This window comes from Chiloscyllium punctatum, chromosome 30 (assembly GCF_047496795.1).
Source record: "Chiloscyllium punctatum isolate Juve2018m chromosome 30, sChiPun1.3, whole genome shotgun sequence".
Lineage (NCBI taxonomy): Eukaryota > Metazoa > Chordata > Chondrichthyes > Orectolobiformes > Hemiscylliidae > Chiloscyllium > Chiloscyllium punctatum.
The window spans coordinates 8,902,963-8,924,426 of NC_092768.1; the positions used below are offsets into that span (position 1 = coordinate 8,902,963).

Consider the following 21,464-nt stretch of genomic DNA (forward strand, 5'->3'; position numbering starts at 1 on the left):
GTACTGACCCTCTGACAGTGCAGCAATCCCTCAGTACTGACCCTCTGACAGTGCGGCACTCCCTCATTACTGACCCTCTGACAGTGCGGCACTCCCTCAGTACTGACCCTCTGACAGTGCGGCTCTCCCTCAGTACTGACCCTCTGACAGTGCGGCACTCCCTCAGTACTGACCCTCTGACAGTGCGGCACTCCCTCAGTACTGACCCTCTGACAGTGTGGCACTCCGTCATTACTGACCCTCTGACAGTGCGGCTCTCCCTCAGTACTGACCCTCTGACAGTGCAGCACTCCCTCAGTACTGACCCTGAGACAGTGCGGCTCTCCCTCAGTACTGACCCTCTGACAGTGTGGCACTCCCTCAGTACTGACCCTGAGACAGTGCGGCTCTCCCTCAGTACTGACCCTCTGACAGTGTGGCACTCCCTCAGTACTGACCCTGAGACAGTGCGGCTCTCCCTCAGTACTGACCCTCTGACAGTGTGGCACTCCCTCAGTACTGACCCTGTGACAGTGCGACACTCCCTCAGTACTGACCCTCTGACAGTGCGGCACTCCCTCAGCACTGACCCTCTCAGTGCAGCATTCACTCAGCAATGACCCTCTGACAGTCCGGCTCACCCTCAGGACCTACCCTCTGACAGTGCAGCATTCCCTCAGTACTGACCCTCTGACAGTGCAGCAATCAGTCAGTACTGACCCTCTGACAGTGCGGCACTCCCTCAGTACTGACCCTCTGACAGTGCGGCACTCCCTCAGTACTGACCCTCTGACAGTGTGGCACTCCCTCAGTACTGACCCTCTGACAGTGTGGCACTCCCTCAGTACTGACCCTCTGACAGTGCGGCACTGCCTCAGTACTGACCTTGAGACAGTGCGGCTCTCCCTCAGTACTGACCCTCTGACAGTGCGGCACTCCCTCAGCACTGACCCTCTGACAGTGCGGCTCACCCTCAGTACTGACCCTCTGACACTTCTTCATTCCCTCAGTACTGACCCTCTGACAGTGCAGCACTCCCTCAGTACTGACCCTCTGACAGTGCAGCACTCCCTCAGTACTGACCCTCTGACAGTGCAGCACTCCCTCACTACTGACCCTCTGACAGTGCAGCACTCCCTCAATACTGACCACCTGACAGTGTGGCACTCCGTCATTACTGACCCTCTGACAGTGCGGCTCTCCCTCAGTACTGACCCTCTGACAGTGCAGCACTCCCTCAGTACTGACCCTGAGACAGTGCGGCTCATCTCAGTACTGACCCTCTGACAGAGCGGCACTCCCTCAGTACTGACTCTCTGACAGTGCAGCACTCCCTCAGTTCTGACCCTCTGACAGTGCAGCACTCCCTCAATACTGACCCCCTGACAGTGCGGCACTAACATAGCACTGACCCTCTGACAGTGCGGCACTCCCTCAGTACTGACCCTCTGACAGTGTGGCACTCCCTCAGTACTTACCTACTGAGAGTGCGGCACTCCCTCAGTACTGACCCTCTGACAGTGCGGCACTCCCTCAGTACTGACCCTCTGACAGTGCGGCACTCCCTCAGTGCTGACCCTCTGACATTACGGCACTCCCTCAGTACTGACCCTATGATAGTGTGGCACTCCCTCAGTACTGACCCTCTGACAGTGCAGCACTTCCTCAGGACTGATCCTCTGACAGTGCAGCACTCCCTCAGTACTGACTCTCTGACAGTGTGGCACTCTCTCAGTACTGACCCTCTGACAGTGCAGCACTCCCTCAGTACTGACCCTCTGACAGTGCAACACTCCCTCAGTACTGACCCTCTGACAGTGCGGCACTCCCTCAGTACTGACCCTGTGACAGTGCGGCGCTCCCTCTGTACTGACCCTCTAACAGTGTCGCCCTCCCTCAGTACTGACCCTCTGACAGTGCAGCAGGCCCTCAATACTGACCCTCTGACAGTGCAGCACTCCCTCAGTACTGACCCTATGATAGTGTGGCACTCCCTCAGTACTGACCCTCTGACAGTGCAGCACTTCCTCAGGACTGATCCTCTGACAGTGCAGCACTCCCTCAGTACTGACTCTCTGACAGTGTGGCACTCTCTCAGTACTGACCCTCTGACAGTGCAGCACTCCCTCAGTACTGACCCTCTGACAGTGCAACACTCCCTCTGTACTGACCCTCTGACAGTGCGGCACACCCTCAGTACTGACCCTGTGACAGTGCGGCGCTCCCTCTGTACTGACCCTCTAACAGTGTCGCCCTCCCTCAGTACTGACCCTCTGACAGTGCAGCAGGCCCTCAATACTGACCCTCTGACAGTGTAGCACTCCCTCAGGACTGACCCTCTGACAGTGCAGTACTCCCTCAGTATTGACTCTCTGACAGTGCGGCACTCCCTCAGTACTGACCCTCTGACAGTGCGACACTCCCTCAGTGCTGACCCTCTAACAGTGTCGCCCTCCCTTAGTACTGACCCTCTGACAGTGCAGCAGTCCCTCAATACTGACCCTCTGACAGTGCAGCACTCCCTCAGGACTGACCCTCTGACAGTGCGGCACTCCCTCAGTACTGACCCTCTGACAGTGCGGCATTCCATCAGTCCTGACCCACTGACAGTGCGACACTCCCTCCATACTGACCCTCTGACAGTGCTGCACTCCCTCCGTCCTGACCCTGTGACAGTGCAGCACCCCTTTCAGAAGTGGATGTATTGTCCCGTGTTGTCTGTTTATCTTTTGCTTGGATGGGTATTGCACTGACTTCGCAATGATGTTCCAGTCTGCTCCCATTTCCCAGTGACATTCCAAACTTCATATGCTGATGCTGACTCAGCAGAATGTGTTTCCCATGGCGTTGACCGACAGACTGAGAGAGATGAGCATGAACTCTTTGTGTGAGCTCCTGCCCGAGTTTCCTGGTTTGGGAGCGGCTGAACTCATCGGGCTGAACATCAAAATGCACAACTGGGGGAAACCAGGCAACTGAAACCTCAGAACAGGAATCTGAGTCAGGGCAAAAACCTTGTGTAGTGACTGTAGAAACAGCTTTAGATCTTGAGGAATCGGCAGGACCTTACAATAACCTGAGAGAGAGGGTGTGTGTGTGTGTGTGTGTGTGTGTGTGTGTGTGTGTGTGTGTGTGTGTGTGAGAGAAAGTGTGAGAGATTGAGTGTGTGAGAGAGTGTGTGTGTGTGAGAGTGAGTGACTGTGTGAGTGATAGAATGTGTGTGAGTGAGAGTGTGTGTGTGTGTGAGAGAGAGTATGTTTGTGTGAGAGAGAGAGAGTGTGAGAGTGTGTGTGTGAGAGAGTGTGTGCGTGTGTGTGTGTGAGAGAGTGAGTGTGTGTGTGAGAGTGTTTGAGTGTCAGTGTGAGTGAGTGTGTGAGTGATAGATAGTGTGTGTGAGAGAGTGAGTGTGTGAATGATAGTGTGTGAGTGAGAGTGTGTGCACGTGTGTGTGAGAGAGAGAGTATGTGTGTGTGAGTTAGAGAGAGAGAGAGACAGTGTGAGAATGTGTGTGAGTGAGAGTGTGCACGTGTGTGTGTGTGTGAGTGTGTGAGTGATAGTGTGTGAGTGAGTGTGCGCGCACGTGTGTGTGTGTGAGAGAGAGAGTATGTGTGTGTGTGAGTTAGAGAGACAGTGTGAGAGTGTGTGTGTGTGAGAGTGAGTGTGTGCGTGATAGAGTGTGTGTGTGTGAGAGAGTGTGTGAGTGATAGTGTGTGAGTGAGTGTGTGTGCACTTGTGTGTGAGAGAGAGAGTATGTGTGTGTGTGAGTTAGAGAGACAGTGTGAGAGTGTGTGTGAGAGAGTGTGTGCGCGCGTGTGTGTGTGAGAGTGAGTGTGTGAGTGATCGTGTGTGAGTGAGAGTGTGCACGTGTGTGTGTGAGAGAGAGTATGTGTGTGTGTGAGTTAGATAGAGAGAGAGAGAGACAGTGTGAGTGTATGTGAGCGAGAGTGTGCACGTGTGTGCGTGCGCATGTTTGGGACAGTGCATGAGTGTGTGTGTGTGTTTGTAAGAGAGTGTGTGAGTATGTGTGAGTGTGTGTGCAAGTGTGTGTCTGTGTGTGCGAGTGTGTGTAATCTTGTGAAAACCATCTCTCCTTTGATGGCCCAATGAACATCTTACTCAGAACAAACAGTGTGGTGAACAGGGATGTGCCCTTGCTGCCTCACTGTTGGGAAGGGGACTGGGAGTGAGACATTGCTGATCTCTCCTGTCTTATTGTATTCCCCAGTCGGCAGTCCCTTACATTAAAGGTGCTGTGGAAATATATGTTCTGGCTTTTTACTAACAGAACCACACAAGCAGAGACTGTCATCCATCAGGTGATATGAGTACAGTGCTTCCGGAGTGCCGGTGCTGTGAGCGCTCTGTTCTGGTTGCAGGATCTCGGTGTGACGTTGACATCGATGACTGTGTCTCCAGTCCCTGTTATAATGGTGGTACCTGCCAGGATGGGGTGAATGGGTTCAGCTGTGTGTGCCCCGAGGGATATTCTGACCCTCAGTGTGTGTCCAGGATGGAGCATTGTCAGAGCAATCCGTGTGCACATGGGACCTGCTTCAACCATGACAGCAGGTAAGTGATCAGACTCTCGCCAGATGGAAAATGACAAGAAGTCTGCTTTCCCAGAGGTCCAGGGTGCCGGACCATCACTGATCAAACAGGGGCCACTCATTCGCTGAAAAAAAGCAGACTTCCTGTGATTCATTCAGATATCGTCAAGTACAGATATAGTCACGAAAGCAATTCGGTCCTTTATGGTCTTTGTACATGGAGAAACGTTTCAGGCAAAAGCCCTTCATGAGGAACATCTGGGCATTCCTGATGCTGAAAACGTCGACTCTCCTGCCCCTCGGCTGCTGCCTGACCCGCTGTGCTTTTCCAGCACCACTCTGCTTGACTCTGAGTGAGCATCTGCAGCCCTCACTCTCTCTGAGTTTGACTAACAAATCAAAGGAATCTCTTGCTCATACAGGATACGACTTACATGTAGTTGAGGCACTGGGAGGGACCGATAACTGAGCGGACCCCATTTACCTCCAACAGAAACACCTCGAGCGAGTGAGGGCAGGAAGAGGAGGATAGAGCAGATGAATGCATGGCTGAGGAGCTGGTGTACGGGAGAAGGATTCACATTTTTGGATCATTGGAATCTCTTCTGGGGTAGAAGTGACCTGTACAAGAAGGACAGATGACACCTAAATTGGAAGGGGACTAATATATTGGCAGGGAAATTTGCTACAACTGCTTGGGAGGATTTAAACTAGTAAGGTGGGGTGGGGTGTGGCGGGGTGGGGTGTGGGGGGGGGGGGGAGGTGGAGGGGGGTGGGACCCAGGGAGATAGTGAGGAAAGAGATCAATCTGAGACTGGTACAGTTGAGAACAGAAGCGAGTCAAACAGTCAGAGCAGGCAGGGACAAGGTCGGACTAATAAATTAAACTGCATTTATTTCAATGCAAGAGGCCTAACAGGGAAGGCAGATGAACTCAGGGCATGGTTAGGAACATGGGACTGGGATATCATAGCAATTACAGAAACATGGCTCAGGGATGGGCAGGACTGGCAGCTTAATGTTCCAGGATACAAATGCTACAGGAAGGATAGAAAGGGAGGCAAGAGAGGAGGGGGTGTGACATTTTTGATAAGGGATAACATTACAGCTGTGCTGAGGGAGGATATTCCTGGAAATACATCCAGGGAAGTTATTTGGATGGAACTGAGAAATAAGAAAGGGATGATCACCTTACTGGGATTGTATTATAGACCCCCTAATAGTCAGAGGGAAATTGAGAAACAAACTTGTAAGGAGATCTCAGCTATCTGTAAGAATAATAGGGTGGTTATGGTAGGGGATTTTAACTTTTCAAACATTGACTGGGACTGCCATAGTATTAAAGGTTTAGACGGACAGGAATTTGTTAAGTGTGTACAAGACAATGTTCTGATTCAGTATGTGGGTGTACCTACTAAAGAAGGTGCAAAACTTGACCTACTCTTGGGAAATAAGGCAGGGCAGGTGACTGAGGTGTCAGTGGGGGAACACTTTGGGGCCAGCCACCATAATTCTATTAGATTTAAAATAGTGATGGAAAAGGATAGACCAGATCTAAAAGTTGAAGTTCTAAACTGGAGAAAGACCAATTTTGACGGTATTAGGCAAGAACGTTCGAAAACTGATTGGAGGCAGATGTTCACAGGTAAAGGGACGGCTGGAAAATGGGAAGCCTTCAGAAATGAGAGAACAAGAATCCAGAGAAAGTATATTCCTGTCAGGGTGAAAGGGAAGGCTGGTAGGTATAGGGAATGCTGGATGACCAAAGAAATTGAGGGTTTGGTTAAGAAAAAGAAGGAAGCATATGTCAGTTATAGACAGGATAGATCGAGTGAATCCTTAGGCATAGTTGAGTACTGCAGATGTTGGAGATTAGAGTCAAAATCAGAGTGGTGCTGGAAAAGCACAGCAGGTCAGGCAGCATCCGAGGAGCAGGACAATTGATGTTTCAGGTCCGAGCCCTTCATCAGGAATGAGGTTGGGAGACTCCAGGGTGGATAGAAAAATGGGAGGGTGGTGGGGCTGGGGAGAAGGTAGTTGAAATTGCAATAGGTGGATGGAGGAAGGGGTAAAGGTGATAGGTCAGAGAGGAGGGTGGGTGAAGATAGCAAAGTGTACAATGGGTGGATGGGGTGGGGATGAAGGTGATAGGTCAGAGAGGAGGGTGGAGTGGATAGGTGGGAAGGGAGATAGACAGGTAGGACAGGTCATGGGGACGGTGCTGAGCTGAAAGGTTGGAACTGGGGTAAGATGGGAGAGGGAAAATCAGGAAGCTGTTGAAGTCCACATTGATGCCCTGGGGTTGAAGTGTTCCGAGGCGGAAGATGAGGCGTTCTTCCTCCAGGCGTCTGGTGATGAGGGAGCGGCGGTGAAGGGGGCCCAGGACCTCCATGTCCTCGGCAGAGTGGGAGGGGGAGTTGAAATGTTGGGCCACGGGGCGGTGTGGTTGATTGGTGCGGGTGTCCCGGAGATGTTCCCTAAAGCGCTCTGCTAGGAGGCGCCCAGTCTCCCCAATGTAGAGGAGACTGCATCGGGAGCAACGGATACAATAAATGATATTAGTGGATGTGCAAGTAAAACTTTGATGGATGTGGAAGGCTCCTTTAGGGCCTTGGATAGAGGTGAGGGAGGAGGTGTGGGCGCAGGATTTACAGTTCCTGCGGTGGCAGGGGAAGGTGCCAGGATGGGAGGGTGGGTCGTAGGGGGGTGTGGACCTGACCAGGTAGTCGCGGAGGGAACGGTCTTTGCGGAAGGTGGAAAGGGGTGGGGAGGGAAATATATCCCTGGTGGTGGGGTCTGTTTGGAGGTGGCGGAAATGTCGGTGGACGATGCAGTTTATGCGGAGATTGGTGGGGTGAAAGTTGAGCACCGGGGTGTTCTGTCCTTGTTACAGTTGGAGGGGTGGGGTCTGAGGGCGGAGGTGCGGGATGTGGACGAGATGCGTTGGAGGGCATCTTTAACCACATGGGATGGGAAATTGCAGTCTCTAAAGAAGGAGGCCATCTGGTGTGTTCTGTGGTGGAACTGGTCCTTTTGGGAGCAGATCCGGTGGAGGCGGAAGAATTGGGAATACGGGATGGCATTTTTGCAAGAGGTAGGGTGGGAAGAGGTGTAATCCAGGTAGCTGTGGGAGTCGGTGGGTTTGTAAAAAATGTCAGTGTCAAGTCGGTCATCATTAATGGAGATGGAGAGGTCCAGGAAGGGGAGCGAGGTGTCAGAGATAGTCCCGGTAAATTTAAGGTCAGGGTGGAATGTGTTGGTGAAGTTGATGAATTGCTCAGCCTCCTCGCGGGAGCACGAGGTGGCGCCAATGCAGTCATCAATGTAGCAGAGGAAGAGGTGGGGAGTGGTGCCGGTGTAATTACGGAAGATCAACTGCTCTACATAGCCAACAAAGAGACAGGCATAGCTGGGGCCCATACGGGTGCCCATGGCTACCCCTTTGGTCTGGAGGAAGTGGGAGGATTCAATGGAGAAATTGTTAAGGGTGAGAACCAGTTCGGCCAAACGAATGAGAGTGTCGGTGAAAGGGTACTGTTGGGGACGTTGGGAGAGGAAAAAAAGGAGGGCTTGGAGGCCCTGGTCATGGCGAATGGAGGTGTAGAGGGATTGGATATCCATAGTGAAGATGTCTCCGCCAATGACTCCATCCCCATTCCCCCAATAGCATGGCCACTCCAGTTACAAGCTCCGCCCCCACTCCCAGCTCCACACCCGCACCAGATCCCAGCTCCCGGCCCTGCCGAGTTTTCACCATCCCCCCAGACCTCCCCCTCACTGAGGACGAACGATCAGTCCTCAGTAAAGGACTCACCTTCATCCCCCTCCGTCCACGCATCAATGAATTTAATACACGCCGTGATGTCGAACAATTCTTCCGTCGCCTCCGCCTCCGAGCTTTCTTTCACAATCAGGACTCCCGCCCACCTTCCGAGGATCCCTTCGCTCACCTCCAACATACTGCATCCACCTGGACATCCCGCGCTGGCCTATTACCTACCCTCGACCTCTTCATTTCCAACTGCCGCCGGGACATTAACCGCCTCAACCAGTCTACCTCCCTCCCCCACTCCAACCTCTCACCCTCACAACGCGCAGCCCTCCAATCCCTCTGCTCCAATCCCAACCTCACCATTAAGCCAGCAGATAAAGGGGGCGCAGTGGTAGTCTGGCGCACTGACCTCTACACCGCTGAAGCCAAACGCCAACTCGAGGACACCTCTTCCTACTGCCCCCTCGACCATGACCCCACACCCCATCACCAAACCATCATCTCCCAGACCATACAGAACCTCATCAGCTCAGGAGATCTCCCACCCACAGCTTCCAAACTCATAGTCCGGGAACCCCGCACTGTCCGATTCTACCTCCTTCCCAAAATCCACAAGCCTGACCACCCTGGCCGACCCATCGTGTCAGCCTGCTCCTGCCCCACCAAATTCATCTCCACCTACTTCGACACTGTCCTATCCCTGGGTCCTGGAACTCCCCATATAGGATGGGGACACCATCCACACCCACCATCTCCCCCAAGACTTCAGTTTGAAAGGGAGTCAGAATTAGCCAATGGCTGCAGGCCAGGGTGCCAGAGTTAGCCAATGGCTGCAGATCATTGTGTTGGAGTTAGCCAATGGTCACTGGCTGGTGTGTCAGAATTAGCCGATGGCTGCCGGTCGGAGACTAGTCATAGCCAATGGCTACAGTCCAGGGTGTCAGAGTCAGCCAATGGCTGCGGGCCAGGACACCAGAGACGGCCAATGCCTGTAGGCCAAGTTGGTCTGAGTTCGTCCAAGATAGTAAGCCAGGATGTTGGTGTTAGATTGTGAAGAAGGTAGTGCAAGATTAAAATGGCACCCAGAAGAGAGAAGGCAATCGCACGAAGAGCAAATTGTGTCTCTGGTTTAAGATGGAGTGGAGGAAGAGGACATTAGTCTTTGAGGTTATCTCCCTTGGGGAGCAGCTGAGGCTGAATGAGATTCAAGGCTTCGTTCAGCAGATCACTGAGGGAGTCAAAGGTTATCGAGGGACAGGAACAGAAGCAGATCGAAGACCACAATAGGATCAGCCAAATAATAAGGGGTATAGATCGTTGTGTTTTCCCTCAGGGAGGGGGGGGGGGAGGAGGTTTCAAGAGCAGGGGCCTCTTGAGAAGAGAGAAAGAGATTAAAAAAAAGGGGTAAATATTTTACACAGAGGATGGTTCACGTGTGGAATGAACTTCCTGAGGAAGTGGGTGGATGTGAGTACAGTTACAAAGTTGAAAAGTCTTTTGGATGTGTCGGTGAACAGGGATAGCTTGGGAGGATAGGGGCCAGGAGCAGGCAGGTGGGACAAGTTTAGTTTGGGATTATGCTCGGGCCGGACTGGTTGGACCGAAGGGTCTGTTTCCGTGCTGTACGGGATGGGATTTGAGGGGCTGAGTTTGAGATTTGAGATTTCGGAGAGGTGGGGATTGGGGGGGTTGGGAGGGGTGGGGGTGGGGGGCCGGTGGGAGGACAGATTGGTGACCAGTATTTTGTCGGAGTAGAGGCGTAGGCAACATTGCCAGGCCCGAGCCAGGGAAACCCTAGCTCAGTGGGACGGGGAAACAGGGAGCCCGGGGAATGGTGTCAGGTAAAGGGGTCCAGAAACTGTCCCCAGAGGGGATCCTCGATACTGACTATTGTCAGGAGACCAGCTCGGGCTGGATGGCCTGATTTCAGTTCGGATCCCTGGCATTGTTGGCGTTACCCTCCCTTCGGGGGTGGGGTGGGGGGTGGGGGGGGGGGGGGGGGGGGGGACACTGGTGTCAGGGAGCTGGCCGTCGCTCCTTGCCTCCCTTTTCCTGTGGGAAACGTGAGGGCCACCTTGGATTTCTCCTCAGCCCGGTGACATTCCTATCTCACAGAGAAAGCTCTCCCAATCAGACAGCAGGGCAGACTCTTCCCCCCACAGTGGCCTCCCCTCCCCTCCCCTCCCTCCCTCCCCCACAACCTGCGAATCACTTCCACAGGATACAGCTCACGGACAGCCCTTTGTTGGGATTTGGTGCCAGGAAGCAGATGTTTCCGACTCGATAAAGTTACAGATTGTACCACACGGGGCGGGGGGGGGAAGGGAGGGGAAGTGGTGGGGATGAGCTACCTCTTGCTCAGATAGTGTGGCATTCATAAATTCCAGAGAGTCACCAACTTCCATCCTTACCCAGCCCTGCCCTCTGGGAAGCACGAACAAGGGAGCCTCATGAAGGTATAACTGGTACGTGGTAAATAAGGTGATCACACAGCGCAGTGACATTATTCCCACTGCTATTTATAATCACTGAGTTTAACCCACTGCAGGATATTGATTTGCCTACACAATGTACATTTGGATGCACTAGCTTTCGAGGGAACGGTGTCTTCGTCAGCTGGTTGTGGAACAGCTAACCGATGAAGGAGCGGCTCTCTGAAAGCTAGTGCTTCCAAATAAACCCTGTCGGACTATAACCCAGTGTTGTGTGATTTTTAACTTTGCCCATCCCAACCCAACACTGGCTCCTCCAAATCATTGCACAAAGCACAGCAGTGTTTCAGTGCGATTATAGGTCAACGCATTGAGAGAAACCCGCAAGAGGAGGCCGTGTGGCGCATTGTTTCTACTTGGACTCTAACTCAGCAAGTTGTGCTCCCCCTTCCTTTCCCGGTAAGCCCCTTTCATTTTCCCTCCAGCTCTTTATCTCATTCCCTCCCCACATTGGGGGGGGCGGGGGGTCACCATTGAAGGCCACTGTTGGAATATTGCGCGCAATTCTGGTCTCCTTCCAATCAGAAGGGTGTTGTGAAACTTGGAAGGGTTCAGAAAAGATTTACAAGGATGTTGCCAGGGTTGGAGGGTCTGAGCTATAGGGAGAGGCTGAACAGGCTGGGGCTGTTTTCCCTGGAGCGTCGGAGGCTGAGGGGTGACCTTATAGAGGTTTATAAAATCATGAGGGGCATGGATAGGATAAATAGACAAAGTCTTTTCCCTGGGGTCGGGGAGTCCAGAACTCGAGGGCATAGGTTTAGGGTGAGAGGGGAAAGATATAAAAGAGACCTAAGGGGCAACAGTTTCACACAGAGGGTGGTACGTGTGTGGAATGAGCTGCCAGAGGATGTGGTGGAGGCTGGTACAATAAAAGGCAATGGATGTGCATATGAATAGGAAGGGTTTGGAGGGATATGGGGCCAAGTGCTGGTAAATGGGATTAAGATTGATTTAGGATATCTGGTCGGTATGGATGAGTTGGACCGAAGGGTCTGTTTCTGGTCTGTACATCTCTATGAATCTATGACTATGTGTTCCCATTACACTCTCGGACAGTACATTTCACATGTTAACCATTTTCTGAACCAAAAGTCCCCTTCGCTTCTTTTACCAAGTCCCTTTACATCAGTGTCCTCTGGTTTCTAAGCGAGGGCTCTTGTGGTTCAGTTGTAGTGTCCCTACCTCTGAGCCCAGGAGACCTGCGTTCAACTCCAACCCTGCTCCAGAGGGGTGTCATTACATCTCTAGGTAGGCTGATACAAAATAAAACTCTCTCTGGTTCTCCATCCTTCCCCCGAGGAGACAGCAGTATCTGTCCTACCCAGAGACCACATGATTTTTGACCATCTCTGAAGAGCATAACGTGATCTTCTCCAATCCAGCGATATACCTACTCTCACTCATCCCTGAGCTAATCCTTCTCAATTTCCTTTCTGAAGACCTCCTAATCTCCCCAACGGGTTATATCCACAAACAGACATGGTCCTCTCCTTGTGGTAAAATCAGTATTGTTCACTGATCCACCACAAATTCCTTGCTCTGTACTCAATATCTGTATATATGAAGCCCAGGATATTGTGTACAGTTGTATCAGTCATGTTACAATGGTGTACAGTTGTAGGTGTTACATTATAATGGTGTACAGTTGTAGGTGTTATATTATAATGGTGCACAGTTGTAGGTGTTATATTATAATGGTGCACAGTTTCAGGTGTTACATTATAATGGGGCACAGTTGTAGGTGTTACATTATAATGGTGTACAGATGTAGGTGTTACATTATACTGGTGCACAGTTGAATGTGTTATATTATAATGGGGCACTGTTCTGGTGTCACATGATAATGGTGCACAGTTGCAGGTGTTACATTATAATGTGGCACAGTTGTAGGTGTTACATTATAATGGTATACATTTGTAGGTGTTACATTATAATTGTGCACAGTTGTAGGTGTTATATTATAATGTGGCACAGTTGTAGGTGTCATATTATAATGGTGTACAGTTGTAGGTGTCACATTATAATGGTGTGCAGTTGTAAGTGTTATATTACAATGGTGCACAGTTGTAGGTGTTACATTATTAAGGGGCACAGTTATAGGTGTTATATTATAATGGTGTCCAGTTGTAGGTGTTACATTATAATGGGGCACAGTTGTAGGTGTCACATTATAATGGTGCACAGTTGTAGGTGTTATATTATAATGGTGCACAGTTGTAGGTGTTACATTATTAAGGGGCACAGTTATAGGTGTTATATTATAATGGTGTCCAGTTGTAGGTGTTACATTATAATGGGGCACAGTTGTAGGTGTCACATTATAATGGTGTACAGTTGTAGGTGTTATATTATAATGGTGCACAGTTGTAGGTGTTACATTATTAAGGGGCACAGTTATAGGTGTTATATTATAATGGTGTCCAGTTGTAGGTGTTACATTATAATGGGGCACAGTTGTAGGTGTCACATTATAATGGTGTACAGTTGTAGGTGTCACATTATAACAGTGCACAGTTGTCGGTGTTACATTATAATGGTGAACAGTTGAAGGTGTTATATTATAATGGGGCACAGTTGTAGGTGTTACATTATTAAGGGGCACAGTTGTAGGTGTTACATTATAATGGTGTCCAGTTGTAGGTGTTACATTATAATGGTGCACAGTTGTAGGTGTCACATTATAATGGTGCACAGTTGTAGGTGTTATATTATAATGGTGCAGAGTTGTAGGTGTTACATTATAATGGTGTACATTTGTAGGTGTTACATTATAACGGTGCACAGTTGTAGGTGTTACATTATAATGGTGTACTGTTGTCGGTGTCACATTATAATGGTGCCCAGTTGTAGGTGTTACATTATAATGGTGCACAGTTGTAGGTGTCACATTATAATGGTGCCCAGTTGTAGGTGTTACATTATAATGGTGCACAGTTGTAGGTGTCACATTATAATGGTGTACAGTTGTAAGTGTTACATTATAATGGGGCCCAGTTGTAGGTGTTATAATGGTGCACAGTTTTAGGTGTTACATTATAATGGTGCAGAGCTGTAGGTATTATAGTATAATGTTGTACAGTTGTTTATGTTACATTATAATGGTACATTGTTGTCAGTTTTATATTATAGTGGTGCACAGTTGTAAGGTTTAAATTATAATGGGGCACAGATGTAGGTGTTACATTATAACGGTGCACAGTTGTAGGTGTTACATTATAATGGGGTACAGTTGTAGGTGTCACATTATGATGGTGCCCAGTTGTTGGTGTTACATTATAATGGTGTACTGTTGTAGGTGTCACATTATAATGGTGCCCAGTTGTAGGTGTTACATTATAATGGTGCACAGTTGTAGGTGTCACATTATAATGGTGCCCAGTTGTAGGTGTTACATTATAATGGTGCACAGTTGTAGGTGTCACATTATAATGGTGTACAGTTGTAAGTATTACATTATAATGGGGCCCAGTTGTAGGTGTTATAATGGGGCACAGTTTTAGGTGTTACATTATAATGGTGCAGAGCTGTAGGTATTATAGTATAATGTTGTACAGTTGTTTATGTGACATTATAATGGTACATTGTTGTCAGTTTTATATTATAGTGGTGCACAATTGTAAGGTTTAAATTATAATGGGGCACAGATGTAGGTGTTACATTATAATCGGGCACAGTTGTAGGTGTTACACAATAATGGTGTACAGTTGTAGGTGTCACATTATAAAGGGGCACAGTTGAAGGTGTTATATTATAATGGGGCACAGTTGTAGGTGTTATATTATAATGGTGCACAGTTGTAGTTGTCACATTATAATGGGGTACAGTTGTAGGTATTACATTATAATGGTGTACAGTTGTAGGTGTCACATTATAATGGTGCACAGTTGTAGATGTTACATTATAATGGTGTACAGTTGTAGGTGTCACATTATAATGGTCCACAGTTGTAGGTGTTATATTACAATGGTGTACAGTTGTAGGTGTTATCTTATAATGGTGCACAGTTGTAGGTGTTACATTAAAATGGTGTACAGTTGTAGGTGTTACATTATAATGGGGCACAGTTGTAGGTGTTATATTATAATGGTGCAGAGTTGTATGTGTTACATTATAATGGTGCACAGTTGTAGGTGTTATATTATAATGGTGCACAGTTTCAGGTGTTACATTATAATGGGGCACAGTTGTAGGTGTTACATTATAATGGTGTACAGATGTAGGTGTTAGATTATACTGGTGCACAGTTGAATGTGTTATATTATAATGGGGCACTGTTCTGGTGTCACATGATAATGGTGCACAGTTGTAGGTGTTACATTATAATGATGTACAGTTGTAGGTGTTACATTATAATGGTATACATTTGTAGGTGTTACATTATAATTGTGCACAGTTGTAGGTGTTATATTATAATGTGGCATAGTTGTAGGTGTTACATTATAATGGTGTGCAGTTGTAGGTGTCACATTATAATGGTGTGCAGTTGTAGGTGTTATATTATAATGGTGCACAGTTGTAGGTGTTACATTATTAAGGGGCACAGTTATCGGTGTTATATTATAATGGTGTCCAGTTGTAGGTGTTACATTATAATGGGGCACAGTTGTAGGTGTCACATTATAATGGTGCACAGTTGTAGGTGTTATATTATAATGGTGCACAGTTGTAGGTGTTACATTATTAAGGGGCACAGTTATAGGTGTTATATTATAATGGTGTCCAGTTGTAGGTGTTACATTATAATGGGGCACAGTTGTAGGTGTCACATTATAATGGTGCACAGTTGTAGGTGTCACATTATAACAGTGCACAGTTGTCGGTGTTACATTATAATGGTGAACAGTTGAAGGTGTTATATTATAATGGGGCACAGTTGTAGGTGTTACATTATTAAGGGGCACAGTTATAGGTGTTATATTATAATGGTGTCCAGTTGTAGGTGTCACATTATAATCGTGCACAGTTGTAGGTGTTATATTATAATGGTACAGAGTTGTAGGTGTTACATTATAATGGTGTACAGTTGTAGGTGTTACATTATAACGGTGCACAGTTGTAGGTGTTACATTATAATGGGGTACAGTTGTAGGTGTCACATTATGATGGTGCCCAGTTGTTGGTGTTACATTATAATGGTGTACTGTTGTAGGTGTCACATTATAATGGTGCCCAGTTGTAGGTGTTACATTATAATGGTGCACAGTTATAGGTGTCACATTATAATGGTGCCCAGTTGTAGGTGTTACATTATAATGGTGCACAGTTGTAGGTGTTACATTATAATGGTGCACAGTTGTAGGTGTCACATTATAATGGTGCCCAGTTGTAGGTGTTACATTATAATGGTGCACAGTTGTAGGTGTCACATTATAATGGTGCCCAGTTGTAGGTGTTACATTATAATGGTGCACAGTTGTAGGTGTCACATTATAATGGTGCCCAGTTGTAGGTGTTACATTATAATGGTGCACAGTTGTAGGTGTTACATTATAATGGTGTACAGTTGTAAGTATTACATTATAATGGGGCCCAGTTGTAGGTGTTATAATGGGGCACAGTTTTAGGTGTTACATTATAATGGTGCAGAGCTGTAGGTATTATAGTATAATGTTGTACAGTTGTTTATGTTACATTATAATGGTACATTGTTGTCAGTTTTATATTATAGTGGTGCACAGTTGTAAGGTTTAAATTATAATGCGGCACAGATGTAGGTGTTACATTATAATCGGGCACAGTTGTAGGTGTTACATAATAATGGGGTACAGTTGTAGGTGTCACATTATAAAGGGGCACAGTTGAAGGTGTTATATTATAATGGGGCAATAGTTGTAGGTGTTACATTATAATGGTGTAGAGCAGTAGGTATTACAGTATAATGGTGTACAGTAGTTGATGTTACATTATAATAGTACATTGTTGTCAGATTTATATTGTAGTGGTGCACAGTTATAAGGTTTAAATTATAATGGGGCACAGATGTAGGTGTTACATTATAATGGGGCACAGTTGTAGGTGTGACATTATAATGGTGTACAATTGTAGGTGTCACATGATAATGGTGCACAGTTGTCGGTGTTACATAATAATGGTGTACATTTGTAGGTGTTATATTATAATGGTGTACAGTTGTAGGTGTTACATTATAATGGTGCACAGATGTAGGTGTTATATTATAATGGTGTACAGTTGTAAGTGTTACATTATACTGGTGTACAGTTGTAGGTGTCACATGATAATGGTGCACAGTTGTAAGTGTTACATTATAATGGTGCACAGTTGTAGGTATTACATTATAATGGTGTACATTTGTAGGTGTTACTTTATAATTGTGCACATTTGTAGATGTTACATTATAATGGTGTACAGTTTTAGGGGTTAAATTATAATGGTGTACAGTTGTAGGTGTTACATTATAATGGTGTACAGTTGTAGGTGTTATATTATAATGGTGCACAGTTTTAGGGGTTAAATTATCATGGTGTACAGTTGTAGGTGTTAAATTATAACGGTGCACAGTTGTAGGTGTTACATTATAATGGGGCACAGTTGTAGGTGTCACGTTATAACGGTGCACAGTTGTAGGTGTTATATTATAATGGGGCTCAGTTGTAGGTGTTACATTGGAATGGTGCAGAGCTGTAGGTATTATAGTATAATGGTGTACAGTTGTTGATGTTACATTATAATGGTACATTGTTGTCAGTTTTATATTATAGTGGTGCACAGTTGTAAGGTTTAAACTATAATGGGGCACAGATGCAGGTGTTACATTATAATGGTGTACAGTTGTAGGTGTCACATTTTAATGTTGTACAATTCTAGGTGTCACATTATAATGGTGTACAGTTTTAGGTGTCACATTATAATGGTGTACAATTGTAGGTGTCACATTATAATGTTGTACAATTCTAGGTGTCACATTATAATGGTGTACAGTTTTAGGTGTCACATTATAATGGTGCAGAGTTGTAGGTGTTACATTATAATGGTGCACAGTTGTAGGTGTTACATTATAACGGTGCACAGTTGTAGGTGTCACATTATAATGGTGTACAGTTTTAGGGGTTAAATTATAATGGTGTACAGTTGTAGGTGTTACATTATAATGGTGTACAGTTGTAGGTGTTATATTATAATGGTGCAGAGTTGTAGGTGTTACATTATAATGGTGCACAGTTGTAGGTGTTACATTATAACGGTGCACAGTTGTAGGTGTCACATTATAATGGTGTACAGTTTTAGGGGTTAAATTATAATGGTGTACAGTTGTAGGTGTTACAGTATAACGGTGCACAGTTGTAGGTGTTACATTATAAAGGGGCACAGTTGCAGGTGTTACATTATAATGGTGTACAGATGTAGGTGTCACATTATAATGGTGCCCAGTTGTAGGTGTTACATTATAATGGTGCCGAGTCGTAGGTGTTATATTATAATGGTGCACAGTTGTAGGTGTCACATTATAATGGTGTACAGTTGTAGGTGTCACATTATAATGGTGCCCAGTTGAAGGTGTTACATTATAATGGTGTACAGTTGTAGGTGTTATATTATAATGGTGCACAGTTGTTGGTGTTACATAATAATGGTGTACAGTTGTAGGTGTCACATTATAATGGGGCACAGTTGAAGGTGTTATATTATAATGGGGCACAGTTGTAGGTGTTACATTATAATGGTGCAGAGCTGTAGTTATTATAGTATAATGGTGTACAGTAGTTGATGTTACATTATAATAGTACATTGTTGTCAGTTTTATATTATAGTGGTGCACAGTTGTAAGGTTTAAACTATAATGGGGCACAGATGCAGGTGTTACATTATAATGGTGTACAGTTGTAGATGTTACATTATAATGGTGTACATTTGTATGTGTTACATTATAATTGTGCACACTTGTAGGTGTTATATTAGAATGTGGCACAGTTGTAGGTGTCACATTATAATGGTGTACAGTTGTAGGTATGATATTATAATGGTGCAGAGTTGTAGGTGTTACATTATAATGGGGCACAGTTTTAGGTGTTACATTATAATGGGGCACAGTTGTACGTTTTACATTATAATGGTGTACAGTTGTAGGTATGATATTATAATGGTGCAGAGTTGTAGGTGTTACATTATAATGGTGCACAGTTGTAGGTGTTACTTTATAATGGTGCACAGTTGTAGGTGTTATATTATAATGGTGCACAGTTGTAGGTGTCACATTATAATGGGGCACAGTTGTAGGTGTCACATTAGAATGGTGTACAATTGTAGGTGTCACATTATAAAGGTGTACAGTTGTAGCTGTCACATTATAATGGTGCCCAGTTGTTGGTGTGACATTATAATGGTGTACAATTGTAGGTGTCACATTATAATGTTGTAGAATTCTAGGTGTCACATTATAATGGTGCACAGTTGTAGGTGTTACATTATAATGGGGCACAGTTGTAGGTGTTACATTATAATGGTGTACAGTTGTAGGTGTTATATTATAATGGTGTACAGTTGTAGGTGTTACATTCTAATGCTGCACAGTTGTAGGTGTTACATTATAATGGGGCACAGTTGTAGGTGTTACATTATACTGGTGCACAGATGTAGGTATTACATTATAATGGTGCCCAGTTGTCGGTGTTACATTATAATGGGGCACAGTTGTAGGTAATACATTATAATGGTGCCCAGTTGTCGGTGTTACATTATAATGGTGTACAGTTGTAGGTGTTATATTATAATGGGGCACAGTTGTAGGTGTCACATTATAATGGTGCCCAGTTGTCGGTGTTACATTATAATGGTGTACAGTTGTAGGTGTTATATTATAATGGGGCACAGTTGTAGGTGTTACACTATAAAGGTGTACAGATGTAGGTGTTACATTATACTGGTGTACAGTTGTAGGTGTTATGTTATAATGGGGCACTGTTGGAGGTGTCACATTCTAATGCTGCACAGTTGTAGGTGTACATTATAATGGTGTACAGATGTAGGTTTTATATTATAATGGGGCACAGTTGTAGGTGTTACACTATAATGGTGTACAGATGTAGGTGTTACATTATACTGGTGTACAGTTGTAGGTGTTATATTATAATGGGGCACTGTTGGAGGTGTCACATGATAATGGTGCACAGTTTTAGGGGTTAAATTATAATGGTGTACGGTTGTAGGTGTTACACTATAACGGTGCACAGTTGTAGGTGTTACATTATAATTGGGCACAGTAGTAGGTGTTATATTATAATGGTGTACAGTTGTAGGTGTCACATTATAATGGTGCCGAGTCGTAGGTGTTATATTATAATGGTGCACAGTTTTAGGTGTTACATTATAATGGTGCACAGTTGTAGGTGTCACATTATAATGCGGAACAGTAGTAGGTGTTATATTATAATGGGGCACAGTTGTAGGTGTCACATTACAATGGTGTACAATTGTAGGTGTCACAATATAATGGTGTACAGTTGTACGTTTTACATTATAATGGTGCACATTTGTAGGTGTCACATTACAATGGTGTACAATTGTAGGTGTCACATTATAAAGGTGTACAGTTGTAGCTGTCACATTATAATGGTGCCCAGTTGTCGGTGTCACATTACAATGGTGTACAATTGTAGGTGTCACATTATAATGTTGTACAATTCTGGGTGTCACATTATAATGGTGTACAGTTGTAGGTGTCACATTATAATGGTATACAGTTGTAGGTGTTACATTATAATGGTGCACAGTTGTAGGTGTTACATTATAATGGTATACAGTTGTAGGTGTTACATTCTAATGCTGCACAGTTGTAGGTGTTACATTATAATGGTATACAGTTGTTGGTGTCACATTATAATGGTGTACAGTTGTAGGTGTTATATTATAATGGTGTACAGTTGTAGGTGTTATATTATGATGGTGTACAGTTGTAGGTGTTACATTATAATGGGGCACAGTTGTAGGTGTTATATTATAATGGGCACAGTTGTAGGTGTTTATTATAATGGTGCACAGTTGTAGCTGTTATATTATAATGGTGCAGAGTTGTAGGTGTTACATTATAATGGGGTACATTTGTAGGTGTCACATTATAATGGTGCCCAGTTGTAGGTGTTACAGTATAAAGGTGCACAGTTGTAGGTGTCACATTATAATGGTGCCCAGTTGTAGGTGTTACATTATAATGGGGTACAGTTGTAGGTGTTACATTATAAAGGTGCACAGTTGTAGGTGTTACATTATAACGGTGCACAGTTGTAGGTGTTACATAATAATGGTGTACAGTTGTAGGTGTCACATTATAAAGGGGCACAGTTGAAGGTGTTATATTATAATGGGGCACAGTTGTAGGTGTTACATTATAATGGTGCAGAGATGTAGTTATTATAGTATAATGGTGTACAGTAGTTGATGTTACATTATAATGGTACATTGTTGTCAGTTTTATATGATAGTGGTGCACAGTTGTAAGGTTTAAATTATAGTGGGGCACAGATGTAGGTGTTACATTATAATGGTGCACAGTTGTCGGTGTTACATTATAATGGTGCACAGTTGTAGGTGTCACATTATAATGGGGCACAGTTGTCGGTGTCACATTATAATGGTGCACAGTTGTAGGTGTCACATTATAACGGTGCACAGTTGTCGGTGTTGCATTATAATGGTGAACAGTTGAAGGTGTTATATTAT

General features: G+C 45.5%; 1 protein-coding gene across 1 annotated transcript in view; it reads left to right on the forward strand.

The window, feature by feature from the left end:
- Positions 1–21,464, forward strand: part of LOC140455075 (uncharacterized) — a 289,573-nt gene that overhangs the window by 128,930 nt on the left and 139,179 nt on the right. The window contains exon 2 of the mRNA XM_072549740.1: positions 4,356–4,548. Within this exon, the coding sequence (XP_072405841.1) occupies positions 4,490–4,548 (59 nt within the window). The 5' untranslated portion in view covers positions 4,356–4,489. The remainder of the gene's footprint in view (positions 1–4,355; positions 4,549–21,464) is intronic.